At 41.5% G+C, this 16,053-nt stretch overlaps 1 protein-coding gene across 3 annotated transcripts in view; it reads left to right on the forward strand.

The window, feature by feature from the left end:
• ino80 (INO80 complex ATPase subunit) overlaps positions 1 to 10,676 on the forward strand; it is a 282,382-nt gene extending 271,706 nt beyond the window's left edge. For all 3 annotated transcript variants that reach the window (XM_069917252.1, XM_069917251.1, XM_069917253.1), the window contains 4 exons: positions 4,495 to 4,668; positions 6,488 to 6,641; positions 7,310 to 7,522; positions 10,429 to 10,676. In XM_069917252.1, the coding sequence (XP_069773353.1) occupies positions 4,495 to 4,668; positions 6,488 to 6,641; positions 7,310 to 7,522; positions 10,429 to 10,649 (762 nt within the window). In that variant the 3' untranslated portion in view covers positions 10,650 to 10,676. The remainder of the gene's footprint in view (positions 1 to 4,494; positions 4,669 to 6,487; positions 6,642 to 7,309; positions 7,523 to 10,428) is intronic.
• Positions 10,677 to 16,053: the final 5,377 nt, after the last annotated feature.

Raw genomic sequence — 16,053 nt, forward strand, 5'->3', positions numbered from 1 at the left:
TGAAGCAAGAGTGAACTGAAGTATCATCAAACCTGCTAACTTCTAGATATGCCTCTCCTCTTCTCAGTCAACCTTTATTCTGAGAGAGATTACGGCCTTGTAAACCAGATTCTCAAAACCAGAGCACCTGGGAGGAAAAGGCAGAATTTTGCCTTTCTCCCTATAGGTCCAGCAGAGGATTGAGAGAGTAGAAAATGCTTCAGAAGTGGCAAATAAGATCCTCTCAGCAGTTCAGAATTGATTTATATTATGTGTTTCTCTTCTTGGCCTCTTCATCCTTCTGCATGAAAATTTACAGATTGTAAACAGATATTCATATTGAATTCCTGTCCTGATCTAGCTGTAAATTTTCAGATTAGTAGTTAGTATTTGTGGAAAGCATGAAGCCACTGTACTCAGTGGTTTGTGATTTGCTTTTGTTGTAGTTTCAGGCACTTGCATACCTTCGTTCTTCATCTAATTAACTTCCCAGTTAAATAACAAACAGCTATTGCCAAGATGGTGAATGAGTTCTGGTAGTTTGTACTGATTTATTTCCTTTTGCCTAGGAAGTGGAAATATTTCCTCTGTTTATTACTATGAGAGACAAAATATGTTGATAAGTTCTCTGGTGACAGGGATTAAACATTTCCCCTCTCCCTCAATGTGATATTGAGGAATTACCACATTCTAAATTACTGCCATTCTGATGGGAAGTTAAAGTCCCAATGTTCAAGTATTTTCTAAGGACCTTTTTACTCTGAATATCACCTGTTGACCATTTATGTTTTAAACACATCCATTGGATATAAAGCCTTTGGAGATATTGAGCCAGGATGCAAGATCATCCTTGTTTCATGTTACATCTTTAAAATTGTAGGAAGATTTGTACTTTTAGTTAAATTATTGAGTTACTTTGGAAATTGTCTAGAAATAACACAAATCTTCAATATTGTGATGTAGACAAGTGCTCCTACAATGAGAACAGAAACTGCAGGATAGAGAGCAAATGAATGAAAATACCATGGTACAGGTGGTCATTCAAATCCAGATGTGAGAACCAGAGGCTTCCTAATGGGGCAAGATGAATTGGGGGATAGATACTGGAGTTCCTCAGACTCTTCTTTGCGCATTGCTGGGGTTAAGGGTGTTTTCTCGGCTGGAGAGGGGGAAATCTCAATCAATGAAATGTGTTCCATGAGGGAACAAATGACAAAGCAGAACCTGATAATATCTTGATTGCTATCTAAATCGTGTGGAAAGTCAGAAAGGATCAGAAAGACAGATAATAGGATTTCTGTTCAGGAAACTGACACCAGTAGTTCATGGGCTTCACTTGAAATGAGGTGGATTCAGCGATTGAACAAATATAACTGGAGATTTGAACTAAATAATTGGGGTGAGGAAAATTTATCATTGGAGAAATCAAGACAATAAATATAGGGTAATATGTTCTGTTCCTCTCTTGTCTGTTTTTCAGTGAGCCTCATCTCTTAATTCAGTGCAAAGTGTTAACAGTTGCTCATTGTTCAAGCATTCCATATCTGTACCTATTTCCCACTCTTTCTCCTTGACCAATCTTCCTCTGCTTAAAATAGCTATTTGCTTGCCCTTCATATGCTGCAATGGGCTTTAGTTCAATAACTCTTCCATCTGTAGCAAAGAACAGCGCAGTTCTGAACCCTGGCAACTTGCTTGGTTAGGCCTGTAGATAACAGAAAGATGGCTCTAACTGTCATAAGAGATCCTTTCTATAATTAGTCTGCAACACTTCCCCTTTAGAACAGTCGGTTTCATCTTATAACCTGATTTCTAACGACCATTCTTTCTCCTCCCCACACCATCAAATATATTCCACATCTTTTGCTAGTGGAAAACAGGCTTCTTTCTGGGGCAGAGATGTCGATCCGGAGCTAGCTGTATAGCCTATGCAGCTGTATGTGCAGTAATGATGTCTGTAATCTGACAATGATTTATTCATCACTGCTACTGATCAGATTGCCAACATTAATAAAACTGAGTGATGTATCCATGCAAGCTCACTGAAGCACATTCATTTCATAGAAGTGTTGAAGGAACAAAATACTTCACAGATCAATTACTCACTACATGTTCACACATTCATTGCCCCAGATATGCACTTCAATGTGTACACCCATGTAAGGAACTCCTCCTTGAAGGAACTAAATATCATAAGATCAGATGTACAATACGCATGAACTAAAATTCACAGTCCTGCACATGTGTGCGCTGCAGTCACTATAACATGCTGCCTGTTATCAGGCATTCACACTCCCTCATGCTCCCACTCACATTCATATTTGTATAAATTACTGGGGAAAAGGATACTTCTCCAAATCTTTCCCTACTGCCCTAGGAAATATTTAAACCAGTGTAAATTGGAATTTCCTCATTAGGATATGGTAATGTGGCATTTAACTTTTTAATTGTTGTAGCTGGGAGGTGGTTCTCCATAATCTTGACCATGTAACTACCAGATGTCCTAAACTCCCAAGTGCTCACTAATGCCCTTCTGAGAAGGAAATCCTCTATTCCTACACAGTTGAATCTCAACACAAGTTGACTTTTCATTAAAATGTCATTCATTCCAAAGGACATTAGAGGTCCTTGGCAAAAGCATTTGGATACTTTGTGATTTAATAATATTCTTGTAAATGATGGATATCAATACTGCAGGCATCCAAGTACCAACTGTCAATTTTAACATCAGGTCAAATGCCATTCAGGGACTGTACAGAGTAAGGCTTCTCTGTGCTATCAAACATAGCGTTGGGTGGTTTCACAATAGTTTGCCATTTCCACTTCTCAGGCAGCATGAGCACCCATGGCAAATAGTCTGTGGAGAAGCTCACTTCTTGCTGATATTTTCAATATAAATCCTTCTGTTTTTATCATTTTGCAGTATTAAAACAGGACAACTCAGGACAGAACAGGCCCTTCACACATGTCTGCACCAATGATAATGCCATCTAACATAATCCTATCTGGCTCCACAAGGTCCATATCCCTCTATTCCTGACCTGTTTATGTGTCTATCTAATCTGTATTAATATCTGTTTCTACCACCTTCGTGGCAGTGCTTTAGTCACCAGCCACCCTCTTAAAAATCTTTAAATTTTACCCCTGTCACCTAAAACCTCCATATTTGACAGTACATCACAGGAAAAAAAAATTCTGAAGATCTACACTATCTATGCCTCTCATATAATTCTCCATACTTCTGTTAAGTTGCCCCCTCAGCCTCCAACGCTCCAAATAAAACAATTCAAGTTTGTCCAGCGTCTCCATGTAGTTAATATATGACAATCTAGGCAACATACTAGTGAACCTCTTCTGCACAGTCTCTAAAGCTTCCACGTCCTTGTTATCTTGTGATGACCAGACTGTTCACAATTCATATGTGACCTGGCCCAAGTTTTAATCAGCTGCAACACAAGTTCCCAACTTTTATATGCAATACTCCAATGAATTTTAAGGTAAATATGCAACATGCCTTCTTAATCACCTTATCCAAACATGTTGCCACTTTCAGGAAATTTTGGGCTTGCACTTCAAGCTCCCTTTGCACATCATGGTTCCCAAGCGTTCTGTCATTTATTGTCTACATTCCTCTTGAATTTGACCTCCCAAAATGATCCATCCCATACTTGTCAGGATTAAACTGTGCCATTTCTCCATCCAACTTTCAAGCCAAATTATATATTCCACTGTATTGTTTGACAATCTTCCTCACTATCCTCAATTCCACAAATTTGTGTGTCATCTGCAAACTTGTTCATTGGATCACCTGCATTTTCATCCATTTCATTTATTTAGTGATCCTAGCAGTGACCATCACAAATCTCCACTGGTCACAGAACCCTAGATAGAGTAAAATACCCCTCCCACACTACCCTCTTGTCTTTGATGGACAAGCCAATTTTGAACCCAACCTACCAGCTTTCTGTGACTTAATCTACTAGACCAGCCTATCATGAGAGACCCTGTCAAATACATGTAGACAGCATCCACCCTCGTCAATTGTCTTTGTAATTTCCTTAGAAAAACTTGATAATGATTGTGAGTCAGTATCTTCCCCAGCATAAAGCTGAACCAAATATCCCAAATTGCAGCAAGTGAGGTTGGGCAGGTCTGCATTCAGAAATGTGGATACAGGGGTAAAATGTATGATTTCTGGGTGCAGACTGAAGTACATCGAAAATCCCTAATGAAGTCTTCCCTCCACTTCACCTGCACACTCATGGAGACCAAGACAACAGAATGTCAACTAGTCAGCAGCTGCTGTTCAACAGTTCAAGGAAATTTGAAGGAGACATTCTGGACTGAATTGTACTTGCAACTGTGTGTGCATTGCTAATCAGAATCTGTGAACTTGGCTTTAATTTCATTCTGTAGCTTCCAGGATATTCAAATTTTATTTGTGTCATGAGTGCTGTAATAACAGGGTGTGTCTGGTCCATACAATTTTTGATGAATTGTGTTTGTTTTCAACAGAAGAAGAAAGAGGATGGTGAGAATGCAATGAAGAGGAGGAAGGACAACTGGACCATGTTAACACCCTCATTAGCATCTGCTGACAACTCCAACATGTCCTCAGGAAACATGTCAGCAGATGGAGAGGAGTCTTTCATTAGTGTGGACTCAGCTATGCCCAGTCCTTACAGTGAGGTAAGGTAGCACCTACACCTAAGTCTTCCAAAGCTGAAACAAGCTCCCACCATAATAACAACTTCTTTTGACCTTTAAGACGGTCAAGTGTGTCAAGGTGCCTCACTGGCATATTATGAAACAAAATTGAAATATAGCCATGAGCTTGGATAAATTAGAGACAACAAATGGGGAGATGTAAAGGGGCACTGCCATTTAAGGCACCACATTGATGGTGGCGCAGTTAAATTCAGAGATGATCAAGAGGTCAGATTTGATCAAGGGAAAAAACAGCAATGGGTGATGCCACATAGCATAAAAATTAAAATCTCATTGCATAATGACCCCCACCACTGTTGACTCTGGAGAACTTCTCATGGAAATAGTGCAGCAAGATAGGATGGGACATTCTGTGAGAGGAGTCTGAAAGAAAAGATTTGCACGGATATAACAAGTCAAAGGGGTACTTGAGGAACAAAACTTGTGGAATTGCATACAAAAGCCATATTGAAGGAATATCTTCAGAAAAGAGTGCAGAATCTAAAAGTCTTCATTCACTTAAAACCATGGGCTGTAATCAAACACCCTGGGATTAATTGAAGAATTAAGAAAAGAGGTGGATGAATTAAGCAAATAAGGAAAGGGAGAAGGGATTTGTTGCTTCAGACACTATTAACAGAACACAGCCTTGCTATTATGTTTGCCAGCACTTTCTTTTGGAGGAATGGCTGAAGGCTCCAAGCAAGCCATCTAATTGTGGCATTAGTAAGCTGTAATACCTCTGCTCCGAATCATGGGTCCTCTACCGGTATCACCTACGGCTCCTAGAACACTTCCATCAGCGCTATCTCCGTTCCATCCTCAACATTCATTGGAATTACTTCATCACCAACATCAAAGTACTCGAGCTGGCAGAGTCTGCAAGCATCGAATCCATGCTGCTGAAGATCCATCTGCGCTGGGTAGGTCACGTCTCCAGAATGGAGGACCATCGCCTTCCCCAAGATCGTGTTATATGGCGAGCTCTCCACTGGCCACCGAGACAGAGGTGCACCAAAGAAGAGGTACAAGGACTGCTTAAAGAAATCTCTTGGTGTCTGCCACATTGACCACCGCCAGTGGGCTGATATCGCCTCCAACCGTGCATCTTGGCGCCTCACAGTTCGGCGGGCAGCAACCTCCTTTGAAGAAGACCGCAGAGCCCACCTCACTGACAAAAGACAAAGGAGGGAAAACCCAACACCCAACCCACCAATTTTCCATTGCAACCGCGTCTGCCTGTCCCGCATCAGACTTGTCAGTCACCAACGAGCCTGCAGCAGACGTGGACATACCCCTCCATAAATCTTCGTCCACGAAGCCAAGGCAAAGAAAAGAATACAGGATTGATTGCTGATGGCTTAGAATTGGAATTGCTTCATCGTAATTTCACTAAGCGTGTGTTGCATTGAAAACAGTCTATCATAAGGTCCCTCGCTGATCTATTATGACAGAGGATTGAGAAATTAGACCAGTTTCATTGGATAAATATTTTGACCCACCTGTAAAGAACTCCTGAGTGTTTGTCAGTATGGAACTTGGAGCTAGAATGCCAGTGCTTTTTAGCTGTGTCTCTTTTTCCATTCTGCAAATTCCTTATCACAAAAGCTTGTATTTCTATAGTATTGTCAATATTTGACTCGTGTTGTTGCTCAATGGAAATGGTGCTTATGCAGGAACTCTAAGATATAGACCATAAATTGTCAGTTGCATGTGGTGGTTATGGGGTTTAGTTGCACACAATGCATTGATCTAAAATGGCAGGCTTTTCCAGTGTTACCTATAATCTGTATTCCCATAGATATCCATGAGTAGTGAACAACACACAGGATCTATTGCACCTGATGAAAGCAGCAGTGACCTTGTGATTGTGGATGATCCAACATCAGCCTCCCAGTCTAGAGCAACCAATTCTCCAGTCTCCGTTGCAGGCTCAACTTCAGACAACATGAACGGTATGGCATTGAGGCATCTCTCACTGAATCCCATAACCTATCCTTCTACCAAATGTCTAGCTGGAAATGTAACTAGTTGCAACAATCTGGTAACTTTGTAACCTTGAACTAAAACCTGGTGATGTTGCGTGACTTTGAGTCACCCAGAGCGGTAATCGTCACCCTTTCTGCTTAATTGTGCAGTTTCCTGTTTGTTTTGTTGTGCCAGTCAAGTTTGTGATTATAAATAGAATTAGCAGCTGGGGATTAGTGGGAGGTAGAAGAACAATTCAACTGTGATATCAGTCCAAAGTGTCAATTTGTAATCTTCCCCTCAGCACTTGGTGAATTGTTTTCTCATATCCTGCTGGTAATTCTATACAAATGCCTATGTATTTATGTGCATGTACCAGTGTATTTTCAAGGAGAGACGGGGTAAGTGGGGGAGACATTAAGATTGAATAAATATAGGATGGGTTAACATGAGAAAGACCAAAGCAAGAGCCTTTTGCCCCATCCATTATGGCCTGATATTGGTTTCTGGTTCTGCCTGATATTGGATACCTTGTGATTCTGTTGATTCTTCTGGGTATAGGTAATCTTTATTGTAGTTCAGCAAGGTACCATGTTAGAACCTTTGACCTAACTAGTTACTGTGCCTAATGACTCATTAATGTGTTTATTTACAGGTGTTTCACAAGACAAGTCTGGTTCCAGCATAGGTCCTTCAGGGAGAGGCCGGGGACGTCCAAAAGGATCTGGAAGCACATCAAAGGGTTCAGGGAAAAATCGAGGGAGGAAATCCACTGCTGGTAGTGCAGCAGCAATGGCAGGAGCCAGGGCAGGGGCAGCAGCAGCTTCAGCTGCTGCATACGCTGCCTACGGCTACAGTGTGGCCAAAGGTAAGGAACAGGCTGAATGCTTAACTGAAGCATTGTACATGCCAGCCTTGACTCAGGAGGAGCATACTCTCCTTGTAATAACCACATCTCGTCAGCCTTGAATCTTTAGTTCATGGCAGTGCTCTCTAAGGGTGAATATGTGTCAAGTTGATCCTGCGGTAATGATTTCCAAAGGCTCTGTTCATGTTTCAGTTATTTTCAGGTCCTGGCACTTTTTTACCCTGCAGTTTTGTGCTATCCAATTCAATCCTAATAAACTGACATCATTAGCTCATATAATTGAAGTGAAGAACACTCCCACATCTGCCCTTGTACCCCAATGATCCCTTTATCCAGGTAAACAGAAGAATATAGAAAATTACAGTACAGGCCCTTTGGCCCACAATGTTGTGCCAACCTATATAAACCTCTAAATCTTCCTTACCTCACAGCCATAAGCTTGACTCAAGAATCTTGACGAACTGCCCTTGATCTGTGCACAGAGTAGATTTAATTGCATGATTCTTTATTTTAAAAACTGTATTAATATGACTCTTTTCAAGATGAGTTAATTAAGTTTGTGTTTCAACTTAATACAATGTACATTACTTGGTACAGAAAATAATACAGAAGTTGCCTTCTTTCTCAATCTTGTGGGCAGTAACTTCAGTCTGGTATATCTTTGCTAGTTCAAAACCCACACACAAGCTTTAGAGTGAAATCACATTGAGGTTTCGCGATTAATGCTCTCCTCATAGTGGCACGTGATGAACAGTAACATTTAGGGTCTGAGGATAATGTTCATATGAGGTACTGAGCAGCAGTGGAACTTGAGTCATTACATTTGTCAAACATAAAATTAAATCTCCATTGAATCTGGTGAAATTATTGGAAATATGCTACCTTGCTGTCATCCTCTAATATGAGCTTGTGATGGCTTATTTCATTCTCTGACACCCTTGGTCTCATGGGTTAATTCATCTCCTTTCTGCACCAACCTTTCCCATATTGGCAGCTGGGTTCCCATTAGCTAAATTCGAGCCAATCAGATATGTGAAGGACTAGATCTGATCATATCTGGAGTTTTGTTAACATGGAGTAATCAAAGAAGCTTATGTTCATACTTTAAAATGGTGTTCATCATATCCCTCCTCTCTTGAACATGAGATAAATGCAATGTGTTAATGTCGGAACCAAAATTAAGCACTCACTAATTTAGTCTTTGTGCCTGTAACAGCCAATAGAAATCAAATTGGAGGAGTTTTTCATTTTCTGACCTGGATAAAAATTCATTCCAAGTTGACAGCACAATATTTCCTCCTTTATTCTACCAGTAAAGGTGCCATATCAAATTACCTACAATGCTGAAATTTTTCAAAATATTTGTAGTACATGTGCTGATCCCGAACAAAAGATGTTTTAAGGTTTCTCATTCTATCCTTCATCTGCCCTACTATTTATTTCTCCTGCTTTTTCCATCACATTTGATGGCACTCTGCAAAGGGAGCTGCAGCCATCTTGGGAGCATTTAATGGGAAAGCATCCAGGAAGCTTTACTGTATTAACTTAATGAACATTTCCTGGGAGTATTTAATTGGACAGTGCAGTAGGAGCATCAGTCTAAGTAAAAAAAAACAGACAGACACCTGAATAAAAAAAGTTGTGGTGGGGTGGTGGGGGGAGGAGGAGCACAAGCTACAAATAAGAGGTCATAGATAGATGGATATGGGTAGGAAGACAGAAGAGAAAAAAGGCTGAGAAGTGATGGGGTTAGCTCTGATAGGAGAAGGAAGGGGATAGAGCAGGAGGAAAGAGAGCGACATGGGGGATGGGGTTAACAGAAATTGTAAGTTGATGTTAATGCTCTCTGGTTGGAGACTAAATTAGTGAGTGCTTAATTTTGGTTCCGACATTAACACATTGCGTTTATCTCATGTTCAAGAGAGGAGGGATATGATGAACACCACTTTAAAGTATGACAGAAGTTTTTTTTGATTACTCCATGTTTAACAAAACTCCAGATATGATCAGATCTAATTTTTCAAGTATCTGATTGGCTCGAATTTAGCTAATGGGAACCCAGCTGCCAATATGGGAAAGGTTGGTACAGAAAGGAGATGAATTAACCCATGAGACCAAGGGTGTCAGAGAATGAAATAAGCCATCACAAGCTCATATTAGAGGACGACAGCAAGGTAGCATATATCCAATAATTTCACCAGATTCATTGGGGATTTAATTCAATGTTTGACAAATGTTTGCTCAGTACCTCATGTGAACATCGTCTACAGACCCTCAACATTACTGTTCATCACGTGCCATGGGTTCCTGTGTTGGCTTGTTTATGAGGAGAGCATTAATCATTAAACTTCAATGTGATTTCACTCTAAAGCTTGTGTGTGGGTTTTGGACCAGCAAGGAAGATATACCAAGATGAATCTCAGGTCTTTGCCTGTTTTTTCTTGTACCCAACAAAGGGCCCATCCCTGAAATGTTGGTTACCCTTTACTTCTTATGGATGTTGAGTGACCTGCTGAGTTTCTCCAGCAATCAATCCCAGCGTTTGCAGACTTTCTTAATTCTACTTAGACTTAAACTTCTTGTTTAAGTAGAAGGTGTTTTGTACCTACCCTAGCAGTAATTGAGAGTACTGAGGGAACTATACTCTGCAATTGCTTCATGCTTAACCAAGTCATGAGTGTTTAATGGACATGGCAAAGGGAGCTACATTCTTCATCTTCCCTATCATTGTTTAATGGGAGAGTGCAGATGGAGCTTTACCATGTCACTGCCTGGAAGAGATAGCCAACGTTGAATTAACAGACACTTGTTTTGGTGAATGAAGTGTTCAGAAGATTGGAGATGTGCATTTTAATTCTGGTTGTTTTGGTTTGTGTTGAATCCCATCTTCTCTCTTTGCTCTACAGGAATGGCAAGTAGTGGCCCAGGACAGTCTCCGCTCTCCCGGCCAACAACCAGCAACACATTCGGAATGATGAGCACCTCCCCCTTGGGCTCCCCCCACAGCCTTTCTAACAGTGTCCCAGGAACGCCACAAACCCCTACTGACACTAGCACGCCTTCTCCATCGCCTGGCAAGAAGGGCAGCAGGGGTCTAGTTCAGCCACCCTCAGCTGGGGGCCGGTAACCACAAGCAGTAATGCTATGGGTGGGTGGGGGTGGAGGGGGCTTGGTTGTATTGCGTGGGAGGGGTGGTGGGGTGTCACTACTTTCACATGTAAGGGTTTAAAGTTTAAGAAGCCTAACAAAAAAAATCATGGCAAAGCCATTTCCTCTGAATGATGTGTACATAATGTTTACCAGGAGAGCACAGAATCTTTGTTTGTTTTTTTTGAATGTGCTATTTTTTTATAGATGAACTTGTAAATATGTACAAAAAAAGAAAAAATCAAACAGAAACTGCTATCTTTTACTAACCTGACAGAGGCTGGTGAGAAGCCAGTTGAGTGATGAATAGTAATTTTATGGAGAGATTGTATGCGTGTGAATTTTTACTAGTTGCCAGTGCTGAGAGGTAAGCATTATGAAGTCCATGTGTTTACTTTGCAGAGTTGCCCACAAGAACAGAAACATTGTTTACCACGTGCCCTCCTCCATGCTTCCTTTCATTTCTTGCAACAACTGCAAATGTCATGTGCTCAATGGTGATGTGACTCCTTCCAACAAGTGGGGGAAGCTTTCAGGTGCATCCCGTTGAGCAATGGCAGTCAATGTGGTTTGAGGTCTGATTATAGTTTCACATCTTGATAGACTCGCTGTGTACTTCCAGCTCTGAAAATCCAAATTATGCCTTGAAGTGGTCTGATTGGAAACTTCCAAGCTATTGAATAGTCCTTGTAAAGTGCTGGGGTCGGGACTCAGTAGAACCAGTAACTACCAGTCCATGAGCAATTATTCCCTACCACTATACTGCTGTCTTTCATTCAAATCTCCTTCACCCTGGAGTTGGGTTGATTTGTGCATAATATCCCATCAGTTTCTGACCTCTCCTGCATGCAATCACAAAGTAGGCAGCACTGAAAGGAGCCCAGCTGTTCACAAAAAGCCTCTGGTTGTGCACAGGTTATGCTGTGTCACTCCTTTAAAGCCTTGGGCGTGCACCTTGCCACTGCTTTGGTTCCAATTGTGTATTGGAAATTCTCTCCACTATTTTTCATCATGCTTCTGTGGTACCCGTCCCTACATCCACTGGCACACAACCCATTCTCTCTCGCCTCCTTTCCACTTTTCCTTCTCTGTTGTCTTTTAAAAAGTCTTTTAAATTATATGTTTCATATGAATGTTAAAATCTAGAGCATGTGCAACAAACGCTGCTGCTCATTTGAACCCACTGTCCTCTCAGTTGCCACCCTCGGTGTTGCCTTTCATCTCTGGTCTGCCGCCAGGCTAGTTTTTCCATCCAGTGGAATGGATCTGTTGAAAGATTTGATGTATAATTTAGGAGACATCGTTCTGCTTGTACAGGCAGTGCTGTGAGATACGCTGCAAACAGCCCTCATCATCACCCCTCCCCCATATAGCAGCTCTCCATTCACTTAAACGGCAGAGTAAACTCTGTTGCAGTTTATCTTTCTGAACCCTGAGCAGAATTAATCTTCTTAAGATGTTTGTCTTTAAAATAACCAGAGGGCAATTAATGGTGTCACACTAAAATTGTATAATTTGTAGCCCTATACATTCCATATCTTCCCAGTGCATGTTTGAAGTACTGAGTCTTCCACTGTTAGACAACTGGATGCACTCTCTTCTCTTCCAGACAAGTGCGTGCCTTTGGCGGAATATAGAATGGATTCTGTCAAGGTTGTAGATCCAACAGGGGTCCTTGAGCCCTGTTTCAAATGGCCACACTATTTACTCTGGTTGGAAGCTAAACATACATTACGTCTCTGTTTATTTGTGTTTCAAAACCTGCACATTCTGTTTAAGACTCAATAACCAGATTTAAATATTGTATAGGTAGCAAGTTCTGAGTTAGGGATCTATTTTTCAATTCCCAATTGGCTTGCGCAGAGATTGAATTTGTCACCAGGGAACAATCCTGTTTGAGGAGATGCATGGAGGAGCAGGCAGTGAGGTTAAACCTGCAATGTTTGCAATACTATTGGTGAATCAATTCTTTCCCTGCCCACTTCGACATTGTGGGTTGGTTAACTGATTTGTTTTACTGCAGCCCCCATAACGTAACATAATCAGTTTATGAAATCATACACTATTTGTGTTTGACTTTAGCAACACTGATTTAAGTACAAACTGTGTCAGAATAAAATCAAAGTGTCCAATGAACTGCTGGTGTTTGTGTTTTTGAAGTAAGCTTGGCAGCGAAATAGACCTTTAGCAATTTTTGATATAGTTCACTTTGGACGGTTGTCCAGACCCATGTTTGTTCCTAGGACCATATTCAACTCCTGGATTCATCTTGGAGAGAACAGGTCAGGCTGTGTGAACTGATTTCCAAAACGTCCTCACTGAGTCACCCTCGTTAAAACCTCTAAATCCAGTTCCTCGTATTCCCACAGTGGAACAGACTGACAGTACTTAGTTTCTAGGATTTCCACCAAGAACGGCTGCTTGACTCATTCTGATTCCTGTGGTTCAGTACCTTACCAAGGACAATGTGTGGGAGATGTGAAGTCCAGCCTGTCCTAACATCAAGTCATGGAGGAAGGTGACGAGACCACAGCAGCAAAATAATGGGAGGAAATGAATGTACAGCTAGAGGAGCAATAATGTAACAGTTCTGCAATGTGAGAGAGGATGTGCATTTAACAATGATACATGCCAGAAGGGAGAGTGCAAGTTAGTAACAACTGGTTGCTGACAATTTGGTCATAACTTGAAGGACGTGTGCCTGCAGTATAAAAACAGAAGTAATATAAGGTGTCCATTGTAAAAACACAATGCTGGAAAACTCACCAGGTCAAGCAGAGTACTTTATATGGCAAAGATAGATACATAACCAACATTTTGAGCTTGTGCCCTTCATCAAGGGCATTCATGTTTTACTCCAAAGTTTGGCCATTTGTCTCTTGTGCTTTTCCTAACTTGCAGTAACCCGGCAGATCCTTGGCACTATTTTCCTGCACTTTATTCCCATAATATCAATACTTCTGTCTTCCACATGCTGAGCAACTTATTCATGATGGGCCATGTGGAACAGAAAGTTTCAAAAACTTACCATTCACTGAATGAAGAAAGCTCTTCAGTTCTGAATAGCCAGCCCCTTATTTTAAGACCGGGACATACACCCTCTCCCACCGCCCTCCCACATCTGGGTTAGAGACACAGTGCCATGGGGAAACATCTAATCTCTGACACCTCAGAAGAATTTTGTGGTCCAATCAAGTCGTCTCATTTTAAAGAATGCAAGTCCAATCTACCCACTAGAATTATCTCCCACCCATTTCCAGAGCCAATTTAGTTAACTAATGGATGTACAACCAGGTATTCTCAGCTTGACTTTATGTAATTGTAGAAAGATGTATTTTGTATCTAATCTTCCTGCAGTCAAGACTATATACAGTATGGCTTTCTAATTGCTTGAAGTATCTGAACATTAAACTGCAGTGACGACAGGACCTCCTGAACAACATCATTCGTCAATTAAAAGAAAAATTCAATTTTTTTTCTAATCCAGAAAATGGATAGTGTATTCCATTTGCTGTGTCTGTTGTTATCCCCATAAAACCTCTGTTCTTGTTATAGCCATTTGCACAGTGTGAAGAGACAATGATGATACAGAGGCAGCTGCTGTAGGATGGGTCGACATGCAACGTGGGATTTGTTTAAGGACCAGCTGATGAGCCGAGACCAGCATGTTCCAGTAAGTAGGAAAGACTGGATGGCATAGTGAGAGAACTTTTGATGGCTGGAGAGGTTGTGAATTTGGTCAAAAAGGAAGAAAAATAGACCGAATTCCATGTCCCATTAAAGAAAATTCCCCTCAAGTGCCCTGTAATCCATCTGACTGGTAGATTATACCCCTGGCCATTATCCCTTGGGTAAGGAGAGTAAATCCTCAACCATTCCATCAAACCCTTTCTTAACTGTGAATGTGCCAATGAAATGTCCCTTCAATTTCTTAGGGAATTTGGGAAGAAAATAAAACTGTCTTAATCATTTTACCCCTCTGCAAAACTGTAACGGCTCTTCCCATGGTGGGATGTGTTTGCCTGTAAATTGCTTCATGGGGTGAAGATGTCTGACTGTAAACTGCCCCGCAGAGCGGGACGCCTGTCCGCAACAGCCATGCGGGGTGTGGCGCCTGTTCGTGACTGCCGCATGGGTGGGGCGTCTGTCTGACTAACATGGTTGGAGAGAAAATATGAATCTGAAACTCCACGTGCGTTTCCGTTAAAGCAAAACAACCTGAAGGAATTCATCTCCAGTTCCAACACAGGATTCACCAGAGGAAAAGATTTCCACATTGTGGAGAGTCACAATGCAGACATTCTCTTTGTGACAAGCTGGCCTCAGTAAGGGTAAGGAGAGTCTTAACAGTTACTCACGTGAATCTTGAAGAACTGTAAATATTGGCCCCTCTTCATCTCTGGAGTGGCCTATACAGGTGCCTAACCTTTCATCCAAGATTGTTGGGACCGGACACCTGCTAATGTTTGGAATCTTCCAGATTTTGGAATCATTTTGATTTGGGTCATTTTAAGCCCACCCACCAGAGATGTACTGCCGTCTCTCTCCCTCCCCCACTGCTGTACCAGTGCCAGGGGAATGGCCCACTTCTTGGTTCCTCTGTGCTGGCACCGGTACAATGGTTTCAGCTGTATGTGGGACTCTAGGTAGCATTGATGGCCATTGGGCCGCTGGTGGGTGAATAAAAGCGTAGTGACGCTGGACGGGCATCAGTATTCAGCAATTTGGAGGCAGTTATAAAATAGCAAAACCACAGGATATTCCAACATGAGTTGAGCGAGGGTCATGCTCGACAGCTAGGATATTTATAAAGTAACAATACCACTAATTAAAGAAGTGGAACACGAGGCGATACATGGGAGTTGAGCGAGGGCCATGTCAGGTCATGTTTGGCGCCAAACCCCATCTTTGATGAGCAGATGTCATCTACCGTCAAAAGTGCCAATTTTCAGAATTCCAGAGAACAGGGTTAGGAAACTGTATTTACATTCTGAGACATGAATCTTCAGTTGAAATGGAGATACACACTTTTAAACACCTATCAAATATAGGTAAGATAGTTTAATGATATAACCCAACAACAAATAACAGTAATTGTTTAGGTTTACAACTTGCAGAAGAATCAGAATTTATTGTCACAAACATGTCACGAAATTTGTTATTTTGCAACAGCTTCATAGAGCAAATATTTGAATCGCATCCCATTCACTTGCTGGCTTGTCTGTCCATGGTCTCGTGCACTGCCAGACTGAGACAGACTATAAATTGGAGGAACAACACCTCATCTTCCAACTGGGCACCCTCCAACCAAATGGCATTAGACATCTGGCTTTCGTTAAACTAACCCCCCACCCCCACCGTTGTCTCTGACTCTCCATTCCATC

This window comes from Narcine bancroftii, chromosome 2, assembly GCF_036971445.1.
Source record: "Narcine bancroftii isolate sNarBan1 chromosome 2, sNarBan1.hap1, whole genome shotgun sequence".
NCBI classification, from domain to species: domain Eukaryota; kingdom Metazoa; phylum Chordata; class Chondrichthyes; order Torpediniformes; family Narcinidae; genus Narcine; species Narcine bancroftii.